Source organism: Neovison vison, chromosome 7 (assembly GCF_020171115.1).
Source record: "Neovison vison isolate M4711 chromosome 7, ASM_NN_V1, whole genome shotgun sequence".
Lineage (NCBI taxonomy): Eukaryota > Metazoa > Chordata > Mammalia > Carnivora > Mustelidae > Neogale > Neogale vison.
This window is the reverse complement of record NC_058097.1, coordinates 46,385,583-46,408,423: the sequence shown is the minus strand read 5'-3', so window position 1 is coordinate 46,408,423 and position 22,841 is coordinate 46,385,583. Positions and strand designations below refer to the sequence as shown.

At 41.8% G+C, this 22,841-nt stretch overlaps 1 protein-coding gene across 1 annotated transcript; it reads right to left on the bottom strand.

The window, feature by feature from the left end:
* Positions 1-333: 333 nt before the first annotated feature.
* On the bottom strand, positions 334-17,325 carry LOC122913318 (zinc finger protein 676-like). The gene is made up of 4 exons (XM_044260082.1): positions 17,236-17,325; positions 9,382-9,508; positions 837-3,012; positions 334-585 (listed from the first exon to the last, which is right to left on the bottom strand). Exons 1-4 carry the CDS (start codon positions 17,323-17,325, stop codon positions 369-371), a joined length of 2,610 nt encoding a protein of 869 aa, XP_044116017.1. The 3' UTR covers positions 334-368.
* Positions 17,326-22,841: the final 5,516 nt, after the last annotated feature.

Sequence of the window (22,841 nt, the reverse complement as noted above, 5' to 3'; positions counted from 1 at the left end):
AAGGGAGCCACATAACTGCCTGAGCCACCCAGGTGCCCGTGTTCTTACATTCTATACACTGGTAAGCCTTCTATCTAGTATGAATATTATGATGTTTAGTGAGGACTGAGTGCATGTAAAGGCCTAACAACATTCTTTCTTTTTTTTTTAAGGTTTTATTTATTTATTTGAGAGAGAATGAGTGAGAGAGAGCATCAGAGTGAGGAGTGGATTGAGAAGATCATCAGAGGGAGAAGCAGACTCTCCAAGGACCTGGGAGCTGGATGTGGGACTCGATCCAGGAAGTCCAAGATCATGACCTGTGCCAAAGGAAGTCACTCAACAAACTGACCCACCAGGAGCCCCACCTAACAACATTCTTGACGTTGCTAAGGTTTCTCTCCAGGATGAATTCTCTGATGCTCAGTAACACTTGACCTCCAGTTAAAGGCCTTGCCACATTCATGACATTCACCAGGTTTCTCTCCAGTATGAATTCTGTGATGTGGAGTAAGGGTTAAGCTGTGTATAAAGGCCTTCCTACATTCTTGACATCGGTTAGGTTTCTCTCCAGTATGAATTGTGTAATGTTGAGTAAGGCCTGAGCTGTGTCTAAAGGCCTTGCCACAGTCTTGATATTGGTAAGATGTCTTTCTATTACAAATTCAATGCTGACTAAGCCTTAGGCACCAGTTAGAGGCCTTGACACATTTTTGGATTATTTATAGGGTTATGCTCTAGTATGAGTTCTGCTATGTCGACTAAGGTGTGAGTTCACCTTAAATGTCTTGCCACATTCCTGACATTGGTAAGGTTTCTCTCTAGTGTGAGTTCTGTGATGTTGAGTAAGGGCTGACCTGTAACAAAAGGTCTTGCCACATTCTTGATATTGGTAAGGTTTCTTCCCAGTATGAATTCTATGACGTTGAGAAAGGTGTGAAAGGCAGTTAAAGGCCTTGCCACATATTTTACATTGGTAAGGTTTCTCTCCAGTATGAGTTCTGCAATGTTCAATCAGAGTTGTGCTGTCCTTAAAGGGCTTACCACATTCTTCACATTGGTAAGATTTTTCTCCACAATGAATTCTCTTATGCTTAGCAAGACCTGACCTCCAGTTAAAGGCCTTGCCACATTCTTGACATTGGTAAGGTTTCTCTGCATTATGAATATTGTGATGTTGACAAAGATGTGACCTCCACTTGAAGGCCTTGCCACATTCTTGACATTGGTAAGGTTTCTCTTCACTATGAGTTTTCTGATGCCGAGAAAGATTCGACCTCCAGGTAAAGGCCTTGCCACATTCTTGACATTGGTACGGTTTTTCTCCACTATGAATTCTGTGATGTTCAGTAAGGGTTGACCTGTCACTAAAGCCCTTGCCACATTCTTGACATCGGTAAGGTTTTTGTCCAGTATGAATTCTGCGATGCTTAGTAAGTTGTGAAGGGACAGCATAGGCCTTACCACATTCTTGACACTGGTAAGGTTTCTTTCCAGTATGAATTCTATGATGTTCAGAAAGGTATGAAAGGCAGTTAAAGGCCTTGTCACATTTTTGACATTGGTAAGGTTTCTCGCCACTATGACTTCTGTGATGTTTAATAAGGGATGAACTCTGGTTAAAGCTCTTGCCACATTCTTGACATTGGTAAGGTTTCTCTCCAGTATGAATTCTGTGATGTTTAGTAAGGGATGACCTCTGGTTAAAGCTCTTGCCACATTCTTGACATTGGTAAGGTTTCTCTCCAGTATGAATTCTGTGATGTCGAGTAAGGGTTGAGCTGTGATAAAAGCTCTTGCCACACTGTTGACACTGGTAAGGTTTATCTCCACTATGAATTCTCTGATGTTGAATAAGTTTTGAGCATGATGTAAAGGCTTTGGCACATTCATTACACTTGTAATTTTCCCCTGCAATATGAATTTGGTGAGGTCTATAGAGACTTGAGTGATTGTTAAAAGCCTTGCCATATTCTTGACATTTGCAGGGTTTCTCTCCAGAATAGATCTGCAAATGTCCATTTTCTGATGAACAGTCCTTAAAGGTTTGACCACCTTCTTCACATTTGTGTATTTTTTCTCCAGTATGCATTCGCTGATGTTGAGATAGTGCTGAGTGGCAGTCAAAGGATTTACCGCATTCCTTAAAAATGTAAGTTTCCTCTCCCTGAGGGATTATCTCATTGATGTTTAGGCTTGCTGACTGACTAAACATGGTCCCTGGTTTATTAGATGTGAATGGGCTTTTTCCCTCATGAATTCTCTGATGATCAGCAACACTGGAGGACTGGTTACGAGCTGTCCCACATTCATTATCCTTGTGAGGACTGTCTCCCAAATGGTGACCATTATGTATACTGAGGTTAGAGCTTGGATGAAAGCCTTCCCCACATTTATCACATTCATGATGGTTCTCTGCAAACCTAGCCCTGACACATCTGTGAACCCTGAAGCCCTGGTTCAATGTTTTCTCAGATTCAGTGCATTGAGCAATTCTGTCTCCAGTGAAAAGCCTCTGGTCATACTGTAGGGTCGACTCCTCAGTGAAGTCCCTCTCATATGGATCCCACTGAGGACTTTGTTCTTCATTTCTAAAACTCTGATCTAAGGTCAGACCAATCCTATTTTCCAAATGACTCAAATCATTACTCTCGCAATGGACTAGGTTACTTTCCAGATGTTCCAAGTAGTCTGTCCACAAATCGCTATGATTGACTATCTGACTGGAGCTTGTGCTGACAGAAACACACTGTTCTGCAGAAACAGTTGACTTAAAAATGGAGGTTTTCTGCAGCGGTTTATATCCTTCACCATTTGGGACAGTGACATTCTCATTAAGGGCAATTGCCTTGGTTTGGGTGTATCGTCCAGGAATTCTTTGAGGCCCTTCACTCTCCCCATGATTGTCCCAGTCTGTGCACAAGTATAAAATCTCAACAGCACTATCTTTGTATCTGTGCGTTGACCCGTTCTGGAAAGAACCTTCTATGCTCCACTGTAGCAGGAAACTCTGGGTCTCATGTGAAGATAGAGCTGAAAGATACCAAATAAATGTAAAACCACTGCACTTACTACATTCAGAAGAATATACTGAAGAATTCTAATACAGAAGCATCAAGTCACTCAGACAATGTCAGAAAGATGGCTGACCAGGAGTCATCAGGACCTCACCTCCCCATGAAAATGTAACACGGTACAGAACATACTGACCATATATCCTAACAGATAATTCTGTGATGTGGTCAGTGTAGCAGAAATCCCTTTCCTGTATCTCTAACAATCACCTAAGCCTGCATGGCTTAGGTGGGTGGGGGAGTGCAGTGACAAAGAGGTTTCCAGAACACAGGAGGAAAGTCAGCTGTAATGCCTCCACCCCTGAAATAGAGATGAGACAGAAGAAGAGGACAGAATTTGGGAAGAAAGGGAGTACAATTTTTCTTTCTAGATTCAGAGTCAGTAGTGTAGCCTTGGACAGGGGTCCTCTCCCCAGATGAAGAATTCAGGCCAATGTTTCAGCCTAGATCTGTTTCATCTCTTCCATTGGGCTGCTCCATCACTCCTAACAGAAGACTGTGTTCTGTTTAAGTTAGAACATCTACTCAGCACCCAGCCCTGTCCCATCTTTGTTTCCTTCAAGTAAGTGTTTAAAAAAATAAAAAATCAGGATTCATGAAATCTCCATGTTTTTACCTAATCAAATGCTGACACCGAAGTGACCAACATGGATGACATCACTTCCTAGAAGGGAAAAGAAGAATAACTAAGGAACTCTTCTCCAATCGCAAAGGCAGGAGTGAAGACTATCAATTTAACTACATGGAATTTATAATGCTCCCTGGAGAATTACTCTCACATTTAAATTAAATTTAGAATACATTGTCAGTCCATAGAAACTCTTGTTAAAATCTCTATCAAGGTAGCTAAGCACTGGTCGACAGAGGAATAAGGAAAACAGAGTAGATCCTACAGGAGTAAAACCCTGTAAGAGACGATTCACATGGGGAGATTCTCAAACTAAGATACACAAGATATAGGAAGCATAAATTCAATACAATACAAAGAAGAAAACTATTTCTATTATGAAGCTAGAATCTCTTTGCTTGTAGGAAATCATCACTTTTCAAACTTGGAAGTAACCTGGTTTGAGCCAAGATTCCTTTTCCTTCTGAAGATATAGGTACACACACATATGTATGTACATGTGCTTCTTCCTACTTAGTTCTGGGACTTCAAAATCTGTCTTTAGCTTAATATGAGATATTGCATTCTGTGCAGATCAAAACCCTAAAACTCTGCTTGTGTTCTCTATCCTCACAAAACAACAGGAAAAATATACAGGGTAAAATTTGATCAATAGTCCTTGAGAATTGTGTAGCTGTGGCTTATTATTACATTTGTAGTGACTTTGTTCAATTAGCGATCGTTGGGGAGAACCCCTGAGCATTAGATGGTGAGCCATGGTTCAGGACAAGAGAAAGAAATTAACATTTACAAACTCATTCCTGACAATCATTATCAAAATCTTAGCAATAAAAAAAATCTTATAATTTTGAGATGGAGAAATACACTCAAAACCATTTTGTGAGATCAGCAGTACCCTGATATCAAAGCAGTATAAACAAAAGATAAAAGGCTAGTTTATCTGATGAAACTTCTGCTACTCTGGCTGTCTTTGGACCCCCATATACATGTACAAAATAGAGTCAAAAGGAAAATGAATCACACTGAAAATAATTGACCCTCTCTAGAGATCTACCTGCCACGAAATCCTTTCAGATCTGCTAACAAATACAGTTAACCATTGAATAATGTGATTTCATCAATAACGGTCGAGTTAAACACAGAGACGTTTGCTTGATAAATCCAGTGCACTACAGTAAATGTCTTTTCATTATGATTGCCTTCATATTTAACTTCTTCAAATTACTTCCTTATAAAACTATGGTATATACAACTGAGCACATACAAAGAATGGGACAACTCATGACATGTTGTAATTAACCCACCCAACACCACAGATGAAGAGAGACTATTGAAACACAATGACAGGGGAACCTGGCTGGCTCAGTGGGTTAAGCCCCTGCCTTTGGCTCAGGTCATGATCTCAGGGTCCTGGGATTGAGCCCTTCCATCCAGCTCTCTGCTCAGCAGGGAGCCTGCTTCTCCCTCTCTACCTCCTCTTTGCCTACTTGTGACCTCTCACTGTCAAATAAATAAATAAATGAATAAACAAACAAATAAATAAAATTAAAAAGAAACGCAATGGCAAACCCACTTCATTTTGAAAAAAGCTTCTAGAAAATCACTAGGAGGATTCTCAGCAGCCCAAACAGTAATGGGGCCAGGCATAACGTACTCAGGTACTCAAAGATTGAAAAACAGCCACCAACAATACTTTATCGAGCAAAATTCTTTTCCACAGAGGCAGAAACGAAGATATTCCCAAGTAAAAACCCCTCTAAGCTTACCAGTGGATCTGTCCTACAAGAACCATTAAAGGAAGTCTTTCTAGATGACATAAAAGGATTCTACCCAGAAACTACAACCACATGAGAACACAGAGCTCTCCGCTGAACATAAATATGTAGACAATTACACAAACGTGCTGTGTGTTGCAATGAGATACTAGTCACATTTATTTCTGCTACAGAGTTTTGTTTTGAAAAATAAAAATCACAAATGTGGATAATAAAGGATCCAACATAAAAGAATTTGTGACGTCGTTAACAAAGTCGGGAGGGTGCACAGGGGTGGAGACAGGAAGAAGAGTTTTCTATATAATTGACACTGAGTTTTAAAAGGTTTGTTTTAGGGGCGCCTGGGTGGCTCAGTCAGTTGAGCCTCTGCCTTCGGTTCAGTTTAGGATCTCACGGTCCTGGGATGGAGACCCACCCTGGGCTATCTGCTCAGTGGGGAGCCTGCTTCTCCCTCTCTTCCTGCCTATCTCTCTGCCTACTTGTGATCTCTCTGTCAAATAAATAAATAAAATCTTTAAAAAATAACAAAATTAAAAGGTTCATTTTCAGTTAAGTTGTTTTAATGAATCTCTAAGGTTACCGCAATGAAAATACTCATAAAAGATGCATAACTCAATGACAAAGGTACCAAGACATATCATGGATATTAATCCTACAATTAATTAGATAAAGTGTATCTTCTGTATTTCATGCCAAAACAGAAGTATATACAGAAGTATAAAATGTTGAAAATTACTCTGAATTCAAAAAAGTATTTCTCTCATGCAGAGTATAAAAATTCACCCACAATGGCGGGGGGGGTGGGAGGTTGGGGTACCAGGTGGTGGGTATTATAGAGGGCACGGCTTGCATGGAGCACTGGGTGTGGTGAAAAAATAATGAATACTGTTTTTCTGAAAATAAATAAATTGGAAAAAAATTCACGCACAAATACATGGTAAAATTGATTCTATGTGGATGACAACTCACCTAGACATGGCACGACGTTCACTGACCACTCACCAAGGAGACAAAAAGTAGGGGTGACACAGTATATATGTGTGACATACAAACACAAGACAAAAACACACAGAATTTTCCAGCAAAAAGCATAAAGCTCATTTTTTTAAAGATTTTATTTATTTATTTGACAGAGAGATCACAAGTAGGCAGAGAGGCAGGCAGAGAGAGAGGAGGAAGCAGGCTCCCCGCTGAGCAGAGAGCCCGATACGGGACTCGATCCCAGGACCCTGAGATCATGACCTGAGCCGAAGACAGCGGCTTAACCCACTGAGCCACCCAGGCGCCCCAGCTCATTCTTTTTTGAGATATACTCACGTGGTATTGAAATATGCTAAAATATACTGACCTGAAAATTCTCTTCCTCTAACAACCTGCACAGATAAAACCCAACTGATACCTAGCTAATATTATAGAATGAGCCAGACAAGGAAGCACATTCTTAGGAAATTACCAAACCAAAATAAGAGAAAACTCAACCCACTAATTTCTAAATAAAACACTGATGTATAAGAGAAAAGGAAAACTTCTGTTACCATAATTTTTAACTGTGTCCACATACCCATGAAAAACAAGCAACTGAGTGGCATGTCTTCATGGACTATAATATTGTGAAGAATTCTCATGAAAGTCAATCATAAAGAGCTATAAATGAGAATTTTATGAACACTTTAAAAGCTTGAAAGACGTGTTTTATGGTATTAATATATTCGTTCTCCTCCACAGAATGTAACCCTATAGTCCATTCAGTTAAGACAGAGAAACAAACAACATCTTCATTTCTGAAAAAATAAACATCATAGATGTTGAAATATGCTGAGAGACACTGTATATGAAATTAATATTTGGGGCTAAATTCTGATGCATTCTGAGGAAAGTAGAAGAAAAAGCTCATGATTAATTTCCCATGAAGCAACATTGCATTACTGAACACAAGGATTTTTCAAACATGGAAGTTTAGGGTACCTGGGGGGGTCAGTCAGTTAAGCATCTTCCTTCAGTTCAGGTCATGATCTCAGGGTTCTGGGATCCAGCCCCACACTGGGCACCCTGCTCAGCAGGGACTTGGCATCTCCCTCTCCTTTTGCCCTTCCCCTCTGTACTCATTTTCTCTTTCTCTCTCTCTCTCTCTGTCTCAAACAAATAAAAATTTTAAATTAACTATATGGAAATATTATTAATTGTCTAAGTCACTTCTTATAAAGCACATGCCCATGTCGTATCAGGACATTTGATGTAAAAAATTCAAAGATAAATCTCATATAAAACTAATTAGAAAGGGAAAACACACATGACAACATTACAAGAAGTTCATAGAAGAATCATACAATGATGCAATTATTAAAAAATAATGTAATAAATGAGAATGTCTTAAAGGCTACAAGTTCAAGTTCTAAATGTACTAGTTCCCCAATATCATTTTTTATGTCAGAATTCTAGTAAACAAATAGAGACATTACAGTATTTCACCACTTAGGAATATAACTCATAGAGCATAAATTTCTATATGTAAAAAAAAGAAAGAAAGAAAAAGAAAAAAGACCAGTTGAAGGGAAATAAAGCAGTATATTTTCTCATTTTAGGGCAGTGCTTTGTTATCCTATGAAGGTACTGAAACTGAATTTTGTAAGACTAAGATTAAAGCCTCCATACCTTAGAAAGCATAAGCCAGAAAACATTAAAAATCTGTCTCCAGTGTTCCGGGAATTTCCCCACCAAACCCCAGTGTGCATACAACTACTCTGACCTACTTGTGCCATAATGAAAACCAGAATGTACAAAGGCCATAGCATACAGGTCCTCAGAAATAGGATGCCTTCCCCAGAGCCCTCACAACAATAGAAAGTTCTCAGATTAGGGGGGCCCTCCCCCTCAAAGGAGAGTCTCCTGACTCTCCCTATGAACATGATGAACCATCACTGGGGCTGAAGGAGAATCCCAAGAGAAATATAAGAACTTGATAATGTTGGAGAGCAGATGTCCCTCTGCGAGAGAGAAAAAAAGGTAACTGGGCAAGTCTCCAACTAATCTTCATTCAAGGAGAGCTACTCAAACCACTGCATAAGGTCTACCTTCCTCCTTCAGACTTGGACCTCCCCTCTGTTATCTGCCTCATTCATTCCTACCCCCTGGATGGAAGCCTCTGGTCTCCTTTCTCTTCATATCCCAGAGCTGCTTCTCTTGCTCCAAATATATAATCAGGTCTGGCTTTGACAGAAGGAGTCCTGTTTATGAGGGAAAAGGAAAACGACTATTGCTGCCAATTCTAACTTTCCATCAGTCTTGTGTTCAGGAGAGAAGAGACGATATTGTACAATCCTAGAAAATGGTTTCCCAAAAGCTCTTCCCCAACAGTCCCTTCAGAACATGCAGGAGGCGGGGTACCTGGGTGGTTCAGGGGGATAAGCCTCTTCCTTCAGCTCAGGTCATGATCTTAGGTTCCTGTGACCTAGCCCCACATCAGGCTCTCTGCTTGTCAGGGAGCCTGCTTCCCCCTCTCTCTGCCTTTCTCTCTGCCTACTTATCACCTTTCTCTGTCAAATACATAAACAAAGTCTTAAAAAAAAAAAAAAAAAGAACTCACAGGAGGAATTTCCAAAGTTCACATCCTGACCTACACTTCCAAGTAGTAAACATGATAATCAGATGGAGAAATGTCGGTTTAAGATGTGAGCAGCACCATTCTATGTCACTAAAGGTTGAGAACTGCCACTCATCTACATAGGCAATGATGTTTCCTTGAGGAAGGAGAAGCTAAGGCTGAGAAGGAAACACCATGAAGACTATTCTCTCCATCTACTTATTTCCCTTTCTGCCTGGATCTGAATTCTAGTCATTCCAAGAGAAATCTCCGAAAAGACAGTCTTTATGGGAAGGAATAAAACCCTGAGTGGGGTTTGGGAAATCTGGAAGGAGTTTTCCTCACCCAAGAAGAGGAGGTGTCCGTAGTTCTCCAACATCACATTCCTGTACAGTTGCTGCTGAGTGTGGGTCAGACATCCCCACTCCTCCTCAGAGAATTCTATGGCCACATCCTTGAAGGTCAGCTGTCCCTGCAATAAATACCACAGTCACAAAGTGGCCACTGACACAGTTCATGATGTTTCCTAAGATAAAAGTTGGCGTTAATGTCACCAGCTAGAACCAAATCCGACCTTTCCTTCTCCCTGACATGGGTGTGGATTTAAAGAAGATCCTATGAGGGCCCCTGGGTGGCTAAGTGGGTTAAAGCCTCTGGCTTTGGCTCAGTTCATGATCCCAGGGTCCTGGGATTGAGTACCACATCGGACTCTCTGCTCAGCGGGGAGCCTGCTTCTCCTCTCTCTCTGCCTACTTGTGATTTCTGTTGTCAAATAAATAAATAATAATAATAATAATCTTAAAAGAAGAAGAAGAAGAAGAAGAAGAACCTATGGAGCAGGAGGCTGCTTGGTTGAGAACTTTCACTCCTTTCACTCCCAGAAGTCAACTCTATCCACTACACAGAGGTCACAGCCCTCCTGAGCCAGCGCAAAGTGTTGGGATGTGGGAGAGGAACCAATGGTCAAGATATTCTAGACATGTTTCTGATGTGGAATATTGGGGTTCTGGAGTGAATGATGAAGAAAGGATTGTTGAGATACCCATGGTACAACAACTGTGGTTCTAACGCAAGGAGAAAGGAATGTGAGCAGTGAGTTCACCCAAACTGACAGGTATTGCAGGCATGTCTGATGGCAACACGCGGCTTGGCTTCTGTCCCGGAGAAGCTATTAAAAGTTCAACCTAGGGGCGCCTGGGTGGCTCAGGGGGTTAAATCCTCTGCCTTGGCTCAGGTCATGATCCTAGGGTCCTGGGATCGAGCCCCACATCGGGCTCTCTGCTCAGCAGGGAGCCTGCTTCCTCCTCTCTCTCTCTGCCTGCCTCTCAGCCTACTTGTGATCTCTGTCAAATAAATAAATAAAATATTAAAAAAAAAAGTTCAACCTAGAGATTCCTTGTAAGAAGTTCCAGCAAAGCAGATTCTAAAAGATCTATATGATCACTCACTGTTCTTACTGAGCTTATGTAAATAATTAGGCCAGGTTTGTTAAAACTGGACTGTTTTTCAAGTAAATTAGTCCCGATATGGCTATCTCTGGAAATGAGGGTTATTTTAGAGAGGAAAAAAAATTTTTAATAACACACCTTTATGGATGTTAAATTCTAGATTTGATTGTCTTTAAATGTTTGTTACCTAAGCCAGACAACTTGAGGTAAACTTCAGAGAAGTTGCACAATAGCTCAATTACATGATCTTGCCTAATATTCTGAAGGGATAATAACAGAACCCATTGGGAACATAGCTTAAATATTTAAACAAATGGAAAAATGAAATTGATTCCCCAGCAATTGTATAACTTAACTATCACCTTGTGTTTGGCTGGAATAATGAAATTGCCTGAAAGCCAGCATACCGCACTCAATAGCATTAACTATGGACTTGTGGAGATAATGGATGACCCCACTTTATGATTGGATTGGATGATGCATGGGGGACTCCCCTTATCTCTTGACAAGTTTTCTCCCACTTGCCGATGATCCTCTGTAATCAGGATATCATTAAGGCTGGACCACTCAAAGGGCTTCTTATTTCATCCCTTATTCATATTTATCCTAGAAGCCATCTCTGAGGTGCTCTTGCAAACAGATGCTTTAGCAAAGCCTAGAACAGCCCTCCTCATAAAAAGAGCCTCAAAGCTCACTATGGGACAGTCCCTGACTGTAATGACTTCACATCAGATCCAGATTTGTCTTCAAAGCCAAAGGCCACCAGTGAATGATGGGGGCTGACTTATTAAATACTGGGCTACACTTACAGATATGCCAGAAATAATACTTAAAACTTGTCAAACTTTAAACCTAGTTACCTGTATGCCTGAACCTGACCATTGTGCTTCTTGCTCTATGGAGCAAAAACTGTTCAGAGGTTATTGATCTTGCTTACTCTGTGGCCAGATTTAAGATGTCCCTATTAAAAATACAAATGACAGTTGGTTTACTGATGACAATACTTTTCATAAAAAGAGTAAGAAAAGCTAAGTATGCCATAGTGCTCACTAGCACTTTGCAATTGCCAAAGCCTTACAAATAAACATTAATACTGACTCCAAATATGCCTTCCTGGTACTACATGCCCATGGAGCTATTTGGAAGGAAAGGGGATTGCTGTCAAGCCATAACTCCCCAATCAAATATGGGCCTAAGTTACAAAACCCTCCTTATCGCTATACTGAGGATGGCATATATCAAATCTGGGATACATATTTGTAGCTCACACCCACTATTGCACAGCTCATTCAAAAGCCAGTTTAATGCCAGGAACACACCTCCATTCTTAGAATGGGAACTTTCCAAGTTTTTCTGGACTCATACCCACCAAGTTTCTGTCCACATTTCCTTGCTCCCCAGCTGCACACAGCTGATCGAGAATCCAGACAAGCCAGAATGAGAAATGATTTCCCTCCCTGACATCCCAGGAGACCTCATCAGCCACAGGAATTTCAGACTCGACACCTTCCCCTCCGGATCTTCCACCAACAGAATATTGTCACTCCTCGCGGGACTTTAATTCAAAGTGACAACAGCTGATGCCCTATCGAAGCCAGCTTGGGGACACAGGACAGAAGGCTCTGGGACATAGAGAAGGATTCTAAAGTCCTAACCATGAGTATAACTTCTGACCAGATCTTAAAAAGAGGTGAACGCAGAAGCCAGAAGCACCCGGACTCGAGGCATCCGCATCTGTAGCTTCTAAACACGAGGGTCTGTGGAGAAACAGAGGACACGGCTCCGCGGAGACACCAGGCTCACCTGACAACCGGCCATTTCTGCCTTCGCCTCCACCTCTAGATTTCGTCCTCACGAGGGATCTGGGGGGAAATCACAGCTGCATCAGGAGAAAATGCCCTGAAATCCAGAAACAGAGCTCCTTGCCCTCACACTGCTCGCCCTCGGCAGTACTTGGAGATGCAGAAAAGGCCCAACTTCCCAGTCCTTTGGGTCTGGAGCAGCTCAGAAACTGTGAGTTCCCGTGAGGACACCCATCCCTGCATTTTCCTTACCTGTTTTGTGGGAAGGGAGGGGTCCCCTGCCACCGCCACTCACAACCTCAGCATCAGCATCGGAACCATGAGCTGCATGGACCCGACCCTCCCAGACTCACGGAGCAGATACCCTGTCCCCTCTCCAGGACCAAAGCAGCAAATCCACTCTCAGAAAACCACCAAAAGCCCTCAGCCTCCCCCCTGGCCTCACTGAGAATCTCCTGGCGCCCTTAATTAACACAACAGTGTTGTTTTCGCCCAAACCAACTGACAGAATCTGAGGGGGAGGCCCGCAGAGAAGATCCTTCCGGAAACTCCACAGGTGAGCCTGCTGGGAAGGAACTGGGAAGGTGACCAGGCCAAGCCGGCGAACCTAGGCAGGGGCTGGGAGCAGAGTTCGGCCCTGCCTTCACCATCAGAGTTTTGGGAGACTAACACCTTCTCCCTCTTTTTGCTACACAGAGGGAGACCCCTCACAGACTAAACTTTCCAGTATAAATGCATATATCTCTTTCAAAGTAAACACAGGATTTCAGAGCTCTTCCTTTATTTGCCTTTGATTCAAAATAACCAGCCAAAAAAAAAAAAAAATGCACAGGCCAAAAAGACATATTTTAGGGTGACAAAATATTCCCCTTCAGTGTTTCTGTTCATAAGGATCTGCCACATAGTTTTCCACACTGCATGTTCTTTTTACCCTCCCATCAGCGATGTACGAGAATTCTAATTCTCAGCATTCTCAGGAAAATTGGATGTTATCCTTTTTCTTTATTTTAGCCATTTCAGAAAACACTGAGTGGTTTCTCAGTGTAAAGTATGCAGTCTTCTGACAACAACTATCTTGGTGACTGAAATGAAAACCACTTGAAAAACATCAAGTTGAACAAAGGATAAAGCAATTAATGCTTCATTGGGACTTCATTTCCAAAAAAGTAACCTTTCTCTTCCCCACAGACCTCTTCTCACTTCTCAGCCCTTTGTTTCAGGAAGCTGATTCCACCCTGACAGCATGATGAACAGGGCTGGTGGCACAGACAAATTCCTCTGGAAATCGGCCATTATCTAGCATCTCCCAGCAAACCCTTGGCCTATTTCCCCAAGTGGGCTGCAGGTTTGAGGGCCCCAACCTGCTGAGGCCTCCTTGGCTGGCAAAGCAATGAAGCTAATGCTGCCCTTGATCCCCAGCTCTGTCTGCATGTTCTGTTCCAGGTCTGAAGCATGGAAGTCAGTTCACACAACAGAATGAATGTGAGGAGAGGAAGGTTTGTTTTTCCTGCGCTGTTCTCAATTCTTCGTCTGGTCTAAGACTTAAAATGATGTAAGGCATTTTTAGTAGAGAAAAAAGTTCTTAATTATGGGAATGAGAAAGACATGAGGCTCAAGGAGAGGAGTGTTATGCCCCAATAATGGGTCTGAGGTTAAAGGAGTGAGACTGATATAAAGCAAAGGTCAAGCAAAGATTTCTTTTGTGCCAAGCATCAAGAATCTAACCGAATGTTCGGGGCCGCACCTCTTACAAGAGAGAGCGACACTTTTCCTTTCACAGACTAGCTTTTAAGGACAAAGGCCATGTGGTTGGGCCTGGCCATGCACAGGTGGCCAATGAGATTGTCACACACACAGGAAACTCCACAGTGATGCTAGGACCTATTGAATTACGATTTACCCTAGTAGACTTTTGAACCAGTCTATTACCTTGGTCAGAATTCGTGCCTGAAATGCACCCAAAGGGCGTTCCAGATGCTATGGTAGCTAGGGAAACAGTATGCAAACCCTCTCTGATAGGTCATCTCCACCTGGCCCGACCCACCCTTGTGTCTGGGCTTTGTCACCTGGAGCTGGTTTCCGGGACTTGTTTTTAAGTAAATCCCCTGGGGGAAGGGGAGCAGGGACAGGTTAACTTTAATGAAAGCCTCTTGCTAAATAGGTCCTTGCAAGGTGATTGACGCTTCTGTGTCATAGTGACTTAAGAAGGAGGGGTGCCTGAGTGGCTCAGAGGGTTGGGCCTCTGCCTTTGGCTCAGGTCATGATCTCAGGGTCCTGGGATAGAGCCCCGCATCAGGCTCTCTGCTCAGCGGGGAGCCTGCTTTCTCCCACCCCCACCCCCCGCTCCCCACTGCCTCCCCACCACCTCTCTGCCTGCTTGTGTTCTCTCTCTCTGTCAAATAAATGAATGAAATCTTAAAAAAAAAAAAAAAAAGAAGAAGGAGGAGGTAGGATTTCAAAATTTCCAAAGAGGGGATTATATTCAGAGGAGAAAGGAAAGATGAAATATTTATCAAACAATGGTTGGTCCTCCAGGTAGGCAACTCTTCTTCTTCTTCTTTTTTTTTTTTTTCAATTTTATTTTTTTCCAATATTCCAACATTGTTTATGCACCACACCCAGTGCTCCATGCAATATATGCCCTTCCTAATACCCACCACTAAGCTCACCCAACCCCCCCACCCTATGCCCTCCATAACCCTCAGTTTCTTTCTCAAAGTCAACAGTCTCTCTTGCTTCATCCCTCACCTCAGATTTCCCCAACACACTTCTCTCCTTCTCCTAATGTCCTCCGTGTTACTCCTTATGCTCCAAAAGTAAGTGAAACCATATGATAATTGACTCTCTCTGCTTGACTTATTTCACTCAGCATAATCTCTTTTAGTCCCATCCATGTTGATACAAAAGTTGGGTATTCATCCTTTCTGATGAAGGCATAATTCTCCATTGTATATATGGACCAAAGCTTCTTTATCCATTCGGGTGTTGAAAGTCATCTTGACTCTTTCACACTTTAGTGATTGTGGCCATTACTGCTATGAACATTGGGGTACCAATGGCCCTTCTTTTCACTACATCTGTATCTTTGGGGTAAATACCCAGAAATTCAATTGCAGGGTCCTAGGGTAACTCTATTTTTAATTTCTTAAGGAATCTCCACACTGTTTTCCAATATGACTGCACCAACTTGCATTCCCACCAACAGAGTAAGAGGGTCCCCCTTTCTCCACATCCTCTCCAAAACTTCTTTCCTGTCTTGTAATTTTGGCCATTCTAACTGGTGTAAGGTGGTATTTCCTTTTTTTTTTTCTTCTTTAAAGATTTTATTTATTTATTTGACAGAGAGAGAGAGATCAAAAGTGGGCAGAGAGGCAGGCAGAGAGAGAGAGGGAAGCAGGCTCCCTGCTGAGGGCTCTATCCAAGTACCCTGAGGTCATGACCTGAGCCAGAGGCAGAGGCTTTAACCCACTGAGCCACCCAGGCACCCCGTAAGGTGGTATTTCAATATGGTTTTGATTTGAATCTCCCTGATGGCTAATGATGTTGGACATTCTTTCATGTATCTGTTATAGGTAGGCAACTATTTGTGATATAAACTATTACTCTCTGGTATCCATGTAGTAAACAATGTTATGGTTTGATACCCATGGCAAGGAAAAAATTCTCGAGATGTCTATGGTGCAAAAGGTGATTTTGTGAAAGCAGGTGGACAGGACCCAGGGGAAGAAAGACCGCACTCTGTCATGAGGTGTGGCCCATTATATACTTTCAAGTTGGAGGGGGGTTTGGGATAGCACAAGTATCTAAGGAATTTTGGAAGCAAGGTATCCAGAACCTTGAGGGGGCTATCAGTTCTTGGGAAAAGGTCATTTATTACCAACCACAAATCCTTACTCATGGGACCCTTCTGATTTTTATCCGTGGGCCATCTGCTTGGAGGATGTTTACCAATAGGCAGCTAGAGTGTTTGAGAGAAAAGGGAAGTTTCCAAAGGAAATATTTTATGTTAAAGTAGACTGACAGGATCCTGGTGGGGGTTGGGGAATTCAGGTCAGGATTGTCTTTTACCATTAGCAAACTATTAACATCATGACTGTGGAGTCCTTGGAGGAATGTCACTCTGCCTGTTTCTTTTTTTTTTTTTTAATTATTTATTTATTTGACAGAGATCACAAGTAGGCAGAGAGGCAGGCAGAGAGAGAGAGGAGAGGAGGAGGAAGCAGGGTCCCTGCTAAGCAGAGAACCCGATGCGGGGCTCGATCCTGGAACCCTGGGATCATGACCTGAGGTGAAGGCAGAGGCTTTAACCCACTGAGCCACCCAGGCACCCCCACTCTGCCTGTTTCAAGGATATGTCAATGACCTGTAGGTATAAGGATATTAGTATGTTTTCTTCTGCCTTTGTTTCCCACATCATGATCCGCTCTCTTCCTAATAAAGTTCCTCCATCTAATTGATTCTTGAATACACACACACACACACACACACACACACAACTCGGCATCACAGCAGAAGGTGATAATGCCATTTGTATCACAGGACAAACCTTGAAGACAGGTTTCTAACTTTTTTTTAAGATTTTATTTATTTATTTGACAGAAAGAGATCACAAGTAGGCAGAGAGGCAGGCAGAGAGGAGAAGGGAAGTAGGCTCCCCGCTGGGCAGAGAGCCTACTGTGGAGCTGGATCCCAGGACCCTGGGATCATGACCTGAGCCAAGTCAGTGGCTTTAACCCACTGAGCCACCCAGGAGCCCCAAGACAGGTTTCTAACTTAAATTGAAACCCTCGCTTGGCCTTTTGGGCCAACTTAAAAGCCTTTAAGTTTCTGCATGTGTACTTTTCCTTGAATGGAGTAAACCCTTCTCTGTACATCTATATATCACACATTGTCTCTAAGAAGGACTGGTAATCCCACCCTCTGACACAACCACGCCTGGGGACACATACACATCCTGTAAGCACCTCTGTAATGTCCGTAGGAGGCACAGTGAGCGCACAGGCCATCAAGAACTGTGTCAGACTGTCCTGTTCCCTCATCCTGATTCACTGTCCTCAAGCTCCTTCTAAACTCTGAAGGCGCGGTAAATTCCTTGGAGTTGATTTTTGATCATAAGTCTTTCTTCTTTCCAATTGGCTCGCCTCCTGAATAATGCTGATATTCCATTCCAATCAAAACTCATGCCCTATGCATTGGTTTTTCAAAGGAATGTCAGCCAGCTTGGGTTTCTGGATAACAAAATTGTTGGATCCTTCAGCACAGTGGTCAGAAGAACTTCTGTGATGTTTTATGGTGCAACTTAATAAGTTTATTGAAGTAGCATGTGGGTGGTACTTGTGCTCAGAAAGAGCTACACTTTTTTTTCTTTGAGAGAGATGCCCTCCTGGTGGTGGGTGCTGATGGGCAGAGGAAGAGAGATGAAACCAACTTACCACTGGGCAGGGAGCCCACTGCAGGGCTATGTGCTGGGAACCTCACATCATGACCTGAGCCAAAGTGAGGCCCTTAACCGACTCACCCCCAGAGCCCCTAAGAGCTATACTTTTAATGTCTGAAGGAGGTGGTTGCATGCTTAGGGCTTAAGGGGGTGGGCCTTGCAGACAGAAGTAGATTATAAATGATTCTACCAGTTTCCTTATATTTTTTAAAATATTATTTTTTTCCCTTTTCTAATTTTTTTATTAACAGATAATGTATTATTAGCCCTAGAGGTACAGGTCTGTGAATCACCAGGTTTACACACTTCATAGCACATACCTTCCCCAATGTCCATAACCCCACCACCCTCTCCTGGCATTCCCCCGGCAACCCTCAGTTTGTTTTGTGAAATTAAGAGACTCTTATGGTTGGGCACCTGGGTGGCTCATGGGTTAAGCCGCTGCCTTCGGCTCAGATCATGATCCCAGGGTCCTGGGATCGAGTCCTGCATCGGGCTCTCTGCTCAGCAGGGAGCCTGCTTCCCTCTCTCTCTCTGCCTGCCTCTCCATCTACTTGTGATCTCTCTCTATAAAATAAATAAATAAAATCTTAAAAAAAAAAAAAAGAGCCTCTTATGGTTTGTCTCCCTCCTGATCCCATCTTGTTTCATTTATTCTTTTCCTACCCCCCAATAAAAATATTATTCTTTTAGGATTGTATTTATTTGAAAGAGACAGACACAGTGAGAGAGGGAACACAAGCAGCAGCAGAAGGATAGGGAGAAGTAGGCTTCCCTCTGAACATGAAACCCGATGCAGAGCTCATGACCTGAGCCTAAGGCAGACACTTAATAACTGAGCCACCCAGGTACCCCTACAATGACACCCATTATGGTGCTGAGGAAAGGGAGGAGGGTCCCGCACAGTAGGAAGGAGCTTCCCTGAAGGATCACCCAAACACAGTGGACCTTATTACCTTCACTGGGGTTATGTACCTGGGAAACAGGCCTTAGGAACAACCATAGCACATGCCTTGCTGATCTGACCTATTCTACTGCCCAGAAGGCTTCTTTGTCTCAAACATCTATTCAACCACATGACATCTTAAAGCTGCCCACATGATTGCATCCTCCAACACCTCCTCCATCCCTTGTCACAGATCTAGCCAAAGGAAGTACAGTAATCACTGACATCCAAAAGCATTAGTCCTCAGGAAGACACAGGAGGTCAATCAAATCATCAAGATAAAACAGGACTTCCCTAGCCAGAGAAAGCCATATTTGGCAAAAATGGCTTTTGTTTCCCCATTACATGTATTCATCAAATGACACCAGCAAGAGCTACCTGTGCCTTTACAGTGACTAAAGGGAGCCACCTCCTATTCCCTCCCCACACTGTAAAGAGTTCCTCACATTTCCTATTAATAGGTCTTGTCATTCTTTATAAGGGTGGTGACTTCCTCAAATTTTACTGAGATTCACATCCCACATCATCATGCTAAATGTCTGAATATCCATTGGTTTCCATCTATGTAATCTCAATGAAGCATTATCTGAGGACACTGTCTCTGTAGCACTGGCAAAAAAGAATGCCTGTGGTGCCTATGTAGATGGAAAGAAAAATGAGGGGGAATACAACTGGAGATCTAGAGATAAGTAGGATCTAAAACAAGTAGAAGTTATTTTTCTACATCTAGGGAGTCACTTGGGAAACTTAGCAACTCTTCTACATGCTAATTCTTCATCTTAAATATTTTCTGTCTCTTCCCTGGGCTACAACACCACTCCTAATAGGATTTCTCTTTCTTAAGAGGTATCTATGACACACATAGCATGGTCATATGTACATGTGTACTTCATAGACACATCAAAACAACACTCAGTGTAGAATATGGGGCACATGATTTCATTTGGGGCCATGATGCAGAGCTATAGAGTCCCAAGTCTAAGTGCAGAATATGCCATTCTGACTAAAACAGATTTAGGAAGTCCTGGGGGAGGGGTAGTGTTCTCTGAGGGACATGGGAGGGAAAGCATTAAGAGGAAGGAGAGATGGTGGGTCATAAGGACAGAGTACAAATATCCTATCAGATCTTCCACTAACTTGTGACCCTGCAGCATGTTGAGAAGGGCTCCTGTCAGTGTAAGGCCCTGACAAAACTACTAGCTACACAAAATCAATACCAAGTAACAGCATTATGGAGTATGTGAGCTAAAACACCAACAATATCTCTATGTTACATACCTCAGTAATATACCCACTGTAATATTATCGTATTCACAAAGAGGAGATAATCATAGCATAGACTAGGGGTTAAACAGTCACATATCTCTGAAAACTTCAGACCACTGGAAAAATGGATTACTAGGTATATTGTTTTACTCCAGTGCCAAACAGGTGATTGATTCCATCATTATCCTGCAACCTTCAATGAGAGAGATTAACACTGGAGGTAGGATAACACATCATTCATGACACACCCATATCCATATGTTAAAACACACTAGGTTTTACTAATGAAAATATATTAAGTTCACACATACACTGTTATGCATTTCAAATCCAGTCTATCATCACCATTCAAAATAGAGAATGCACATGTGCAGAAGCATTCGTGTGTTGTCGGAAGGATGTGGGAGTCCCTATTTCCAAAAATTTCAGGACTGAGATACATTCCTAAGAAATGTGCATGTTCAATGCTATGGCACTGTAGGGAAGGCTTAGCTACTCTGCTTCTCATCTGTCAGGACTTCCTCATTTAACCACATCAAGTCATACTATGAATCGATGGTGCTTACAAAGACGCCTCGGTAGTGTACTGCTTGCCACCTCCTTTTTCTTAAAGAACAATTAGTAAAACCTTGCATTTCTAATATTGAGGAAGTTCTTTAGTTTAAAACATGGAGTAGTATGTGTCCTGAACACCTACTTCATGGTAACTTATATCACTGTTGTGACCATAAGCATCTCCACAGAGATTTTCCTTGTATGTTTTATATTATACGATCCTACATCTTCCATAGAAAATTAAGCACGCGTGCATCCACTTAATGTAGCAGGGCATCTGGTATCTTTGATGGAGCAACAATCAGCCACATGCTCTTCCATATTCAGCAGGAGTAAAGGGATTCTCAGGAGAGATTTCAGAGCAAAATACATGAATATTGTTAGTCACCAAAGTCACATAGGGTCAATGTAAAACATAAAAATATTGAAATCCCTTATACATATGTAAAAGTCCATTCACTAAATCTGTTGAAGCAGAATACCATATACATGTTCTAAATGTTTGAATTTTCCTTGTAATCATTATTTTCATACAGAGTAATGTCTGAATAGAGTGAATAAAGTATTCCTTTTACTTGATTTATGTTACATTTATTGGAATTTAATGTGCAATTAAATAGTCTTCTAAATATTTATGTCATTCGAGTTACTTTCCTGAATGCACTCTCTGGTGCATAATATCCAGTGTATATTAAAATGAACATCTACCCACATTATGTTACAAGGGTTTGAAACCCGTATGCATTTTGTGAGACTGAGTAAGGATTGAATTCCAAAAAAGTCGTGTTCATTTTTTTTACATTTTACAGTTTTGCTCCTATATGGTAACTAGGATGTTAAGTAAGTTGAGAGTTCCTTTGAGAGGTCAGACATGCTCTCTCTGTGTACAGTTACTCTCCTATATAAAATCGGATATGCAGTAAGGGAGGAGCAGTCCTTGGGCATTTTCTCATATACATTACATTTGCAGGGTTTTCTCCAGTATGAATTTTCTCGTGTCCAGTGAGGGTTGTTTGTATGTTAAAAGCTTTGCCACAGGGGCACCTGGGTGGCTCAGTGGGTTAAAGCCTCTGCCTTTGGCTAAGGTCATGATCCCAGAGAGCAAGCATCCTGCTCTCTGCTCAGTGGGGAGCCTTCTTCCCCTTCTCTCTCTGCCTGCCTCTCTGTCTTGTGATTTCTGCCTACTTGTGATTTCTGTCTGTCAAATGAATGAATAAAATCTTTAAAAAAAAGAAGCTCTGAAATAAATTAAAAAAAATAAAATAAAAATAAAAAAATTAAAATTAAAATTAAAAAAAGAAGCTCTGCTACATTAAATTCACTTGTCAGATTTCTTTCCATTATGAATTCTATGTTTAGTAAGGTATGTGCCTACTGGACAAAGGCCTTGCCACATTCTTGACATTTGTAAGATTTCTCTCCAGTGTGAATTTGGTGAAGTTTATTAAGTGATGAGAGCCATGTAAAGGCCTTCCCACAGTCTTTACATTGGTAAGGTTTCTCTCCAGTATGAATTATTTGATGTTTAATAAGCTCTGAGGGTGACATAAAGGCCTTTACCCATTCTTGACATTTGTAAGGTTTTTCTCCGGTATGAATTACATGATGTTGGGTAAGCACTGAGCTCTGTTTAAAGGACTTGCCACATTCTTGACATCGGTAAGTTTTCTCTCTACTGTGAATTCTATGATGATGAGTAAGGGATGAAGCCTGGATAAAAGCCATACCACATTCTTGACATTGGTAATGTTTCTCTCCACTATGAGTTTGGTGATGTTGAGTGAGGTCTGAAGACTGGTTAAAGGTCTTACCACATACTTGATATTGTAAAGTGTTCCCTCCTGTATGAATTATGGGATGTCGAGTAAGGTTTTAGGGCCACCTAAAGGCCTTGACACATTCTTGACATTTATAAGGTTTCTCTCCAGTATGAATTATCTGATGTTGGATCAGCCCTGAGCTCTGTTTAAAGGCCTTCCCCACATTCTTCACATTGGTAAGGTTTCTCTCCAGTATGAATTCTACGATGTTGTGTAGGCTTTGAGCTGTGGTTAAGTGACTTTCCAAATTCTTGACATTGGTAAAATTTCCCTCCAGTACAGATTTGCTTATATCCATTTATTGATGACCAGTCCTTAAAAGTTTAACCACCTTCTTCATATTTCATTTTTTCTCCAGTATGCATTTGCTAATCTTGAGATAGTATTGAGTGGCAGTCCAAGGATTTACCACATTCCTTAAAAATGTGTCATTTCCTCTAGGGATTATCTTATTGATATTTAGGCTTGATGACTGACTAATCATGGTCCCTGGTTTACTACATCTGAATGGGTTTTTTTCCCTCGTGAATT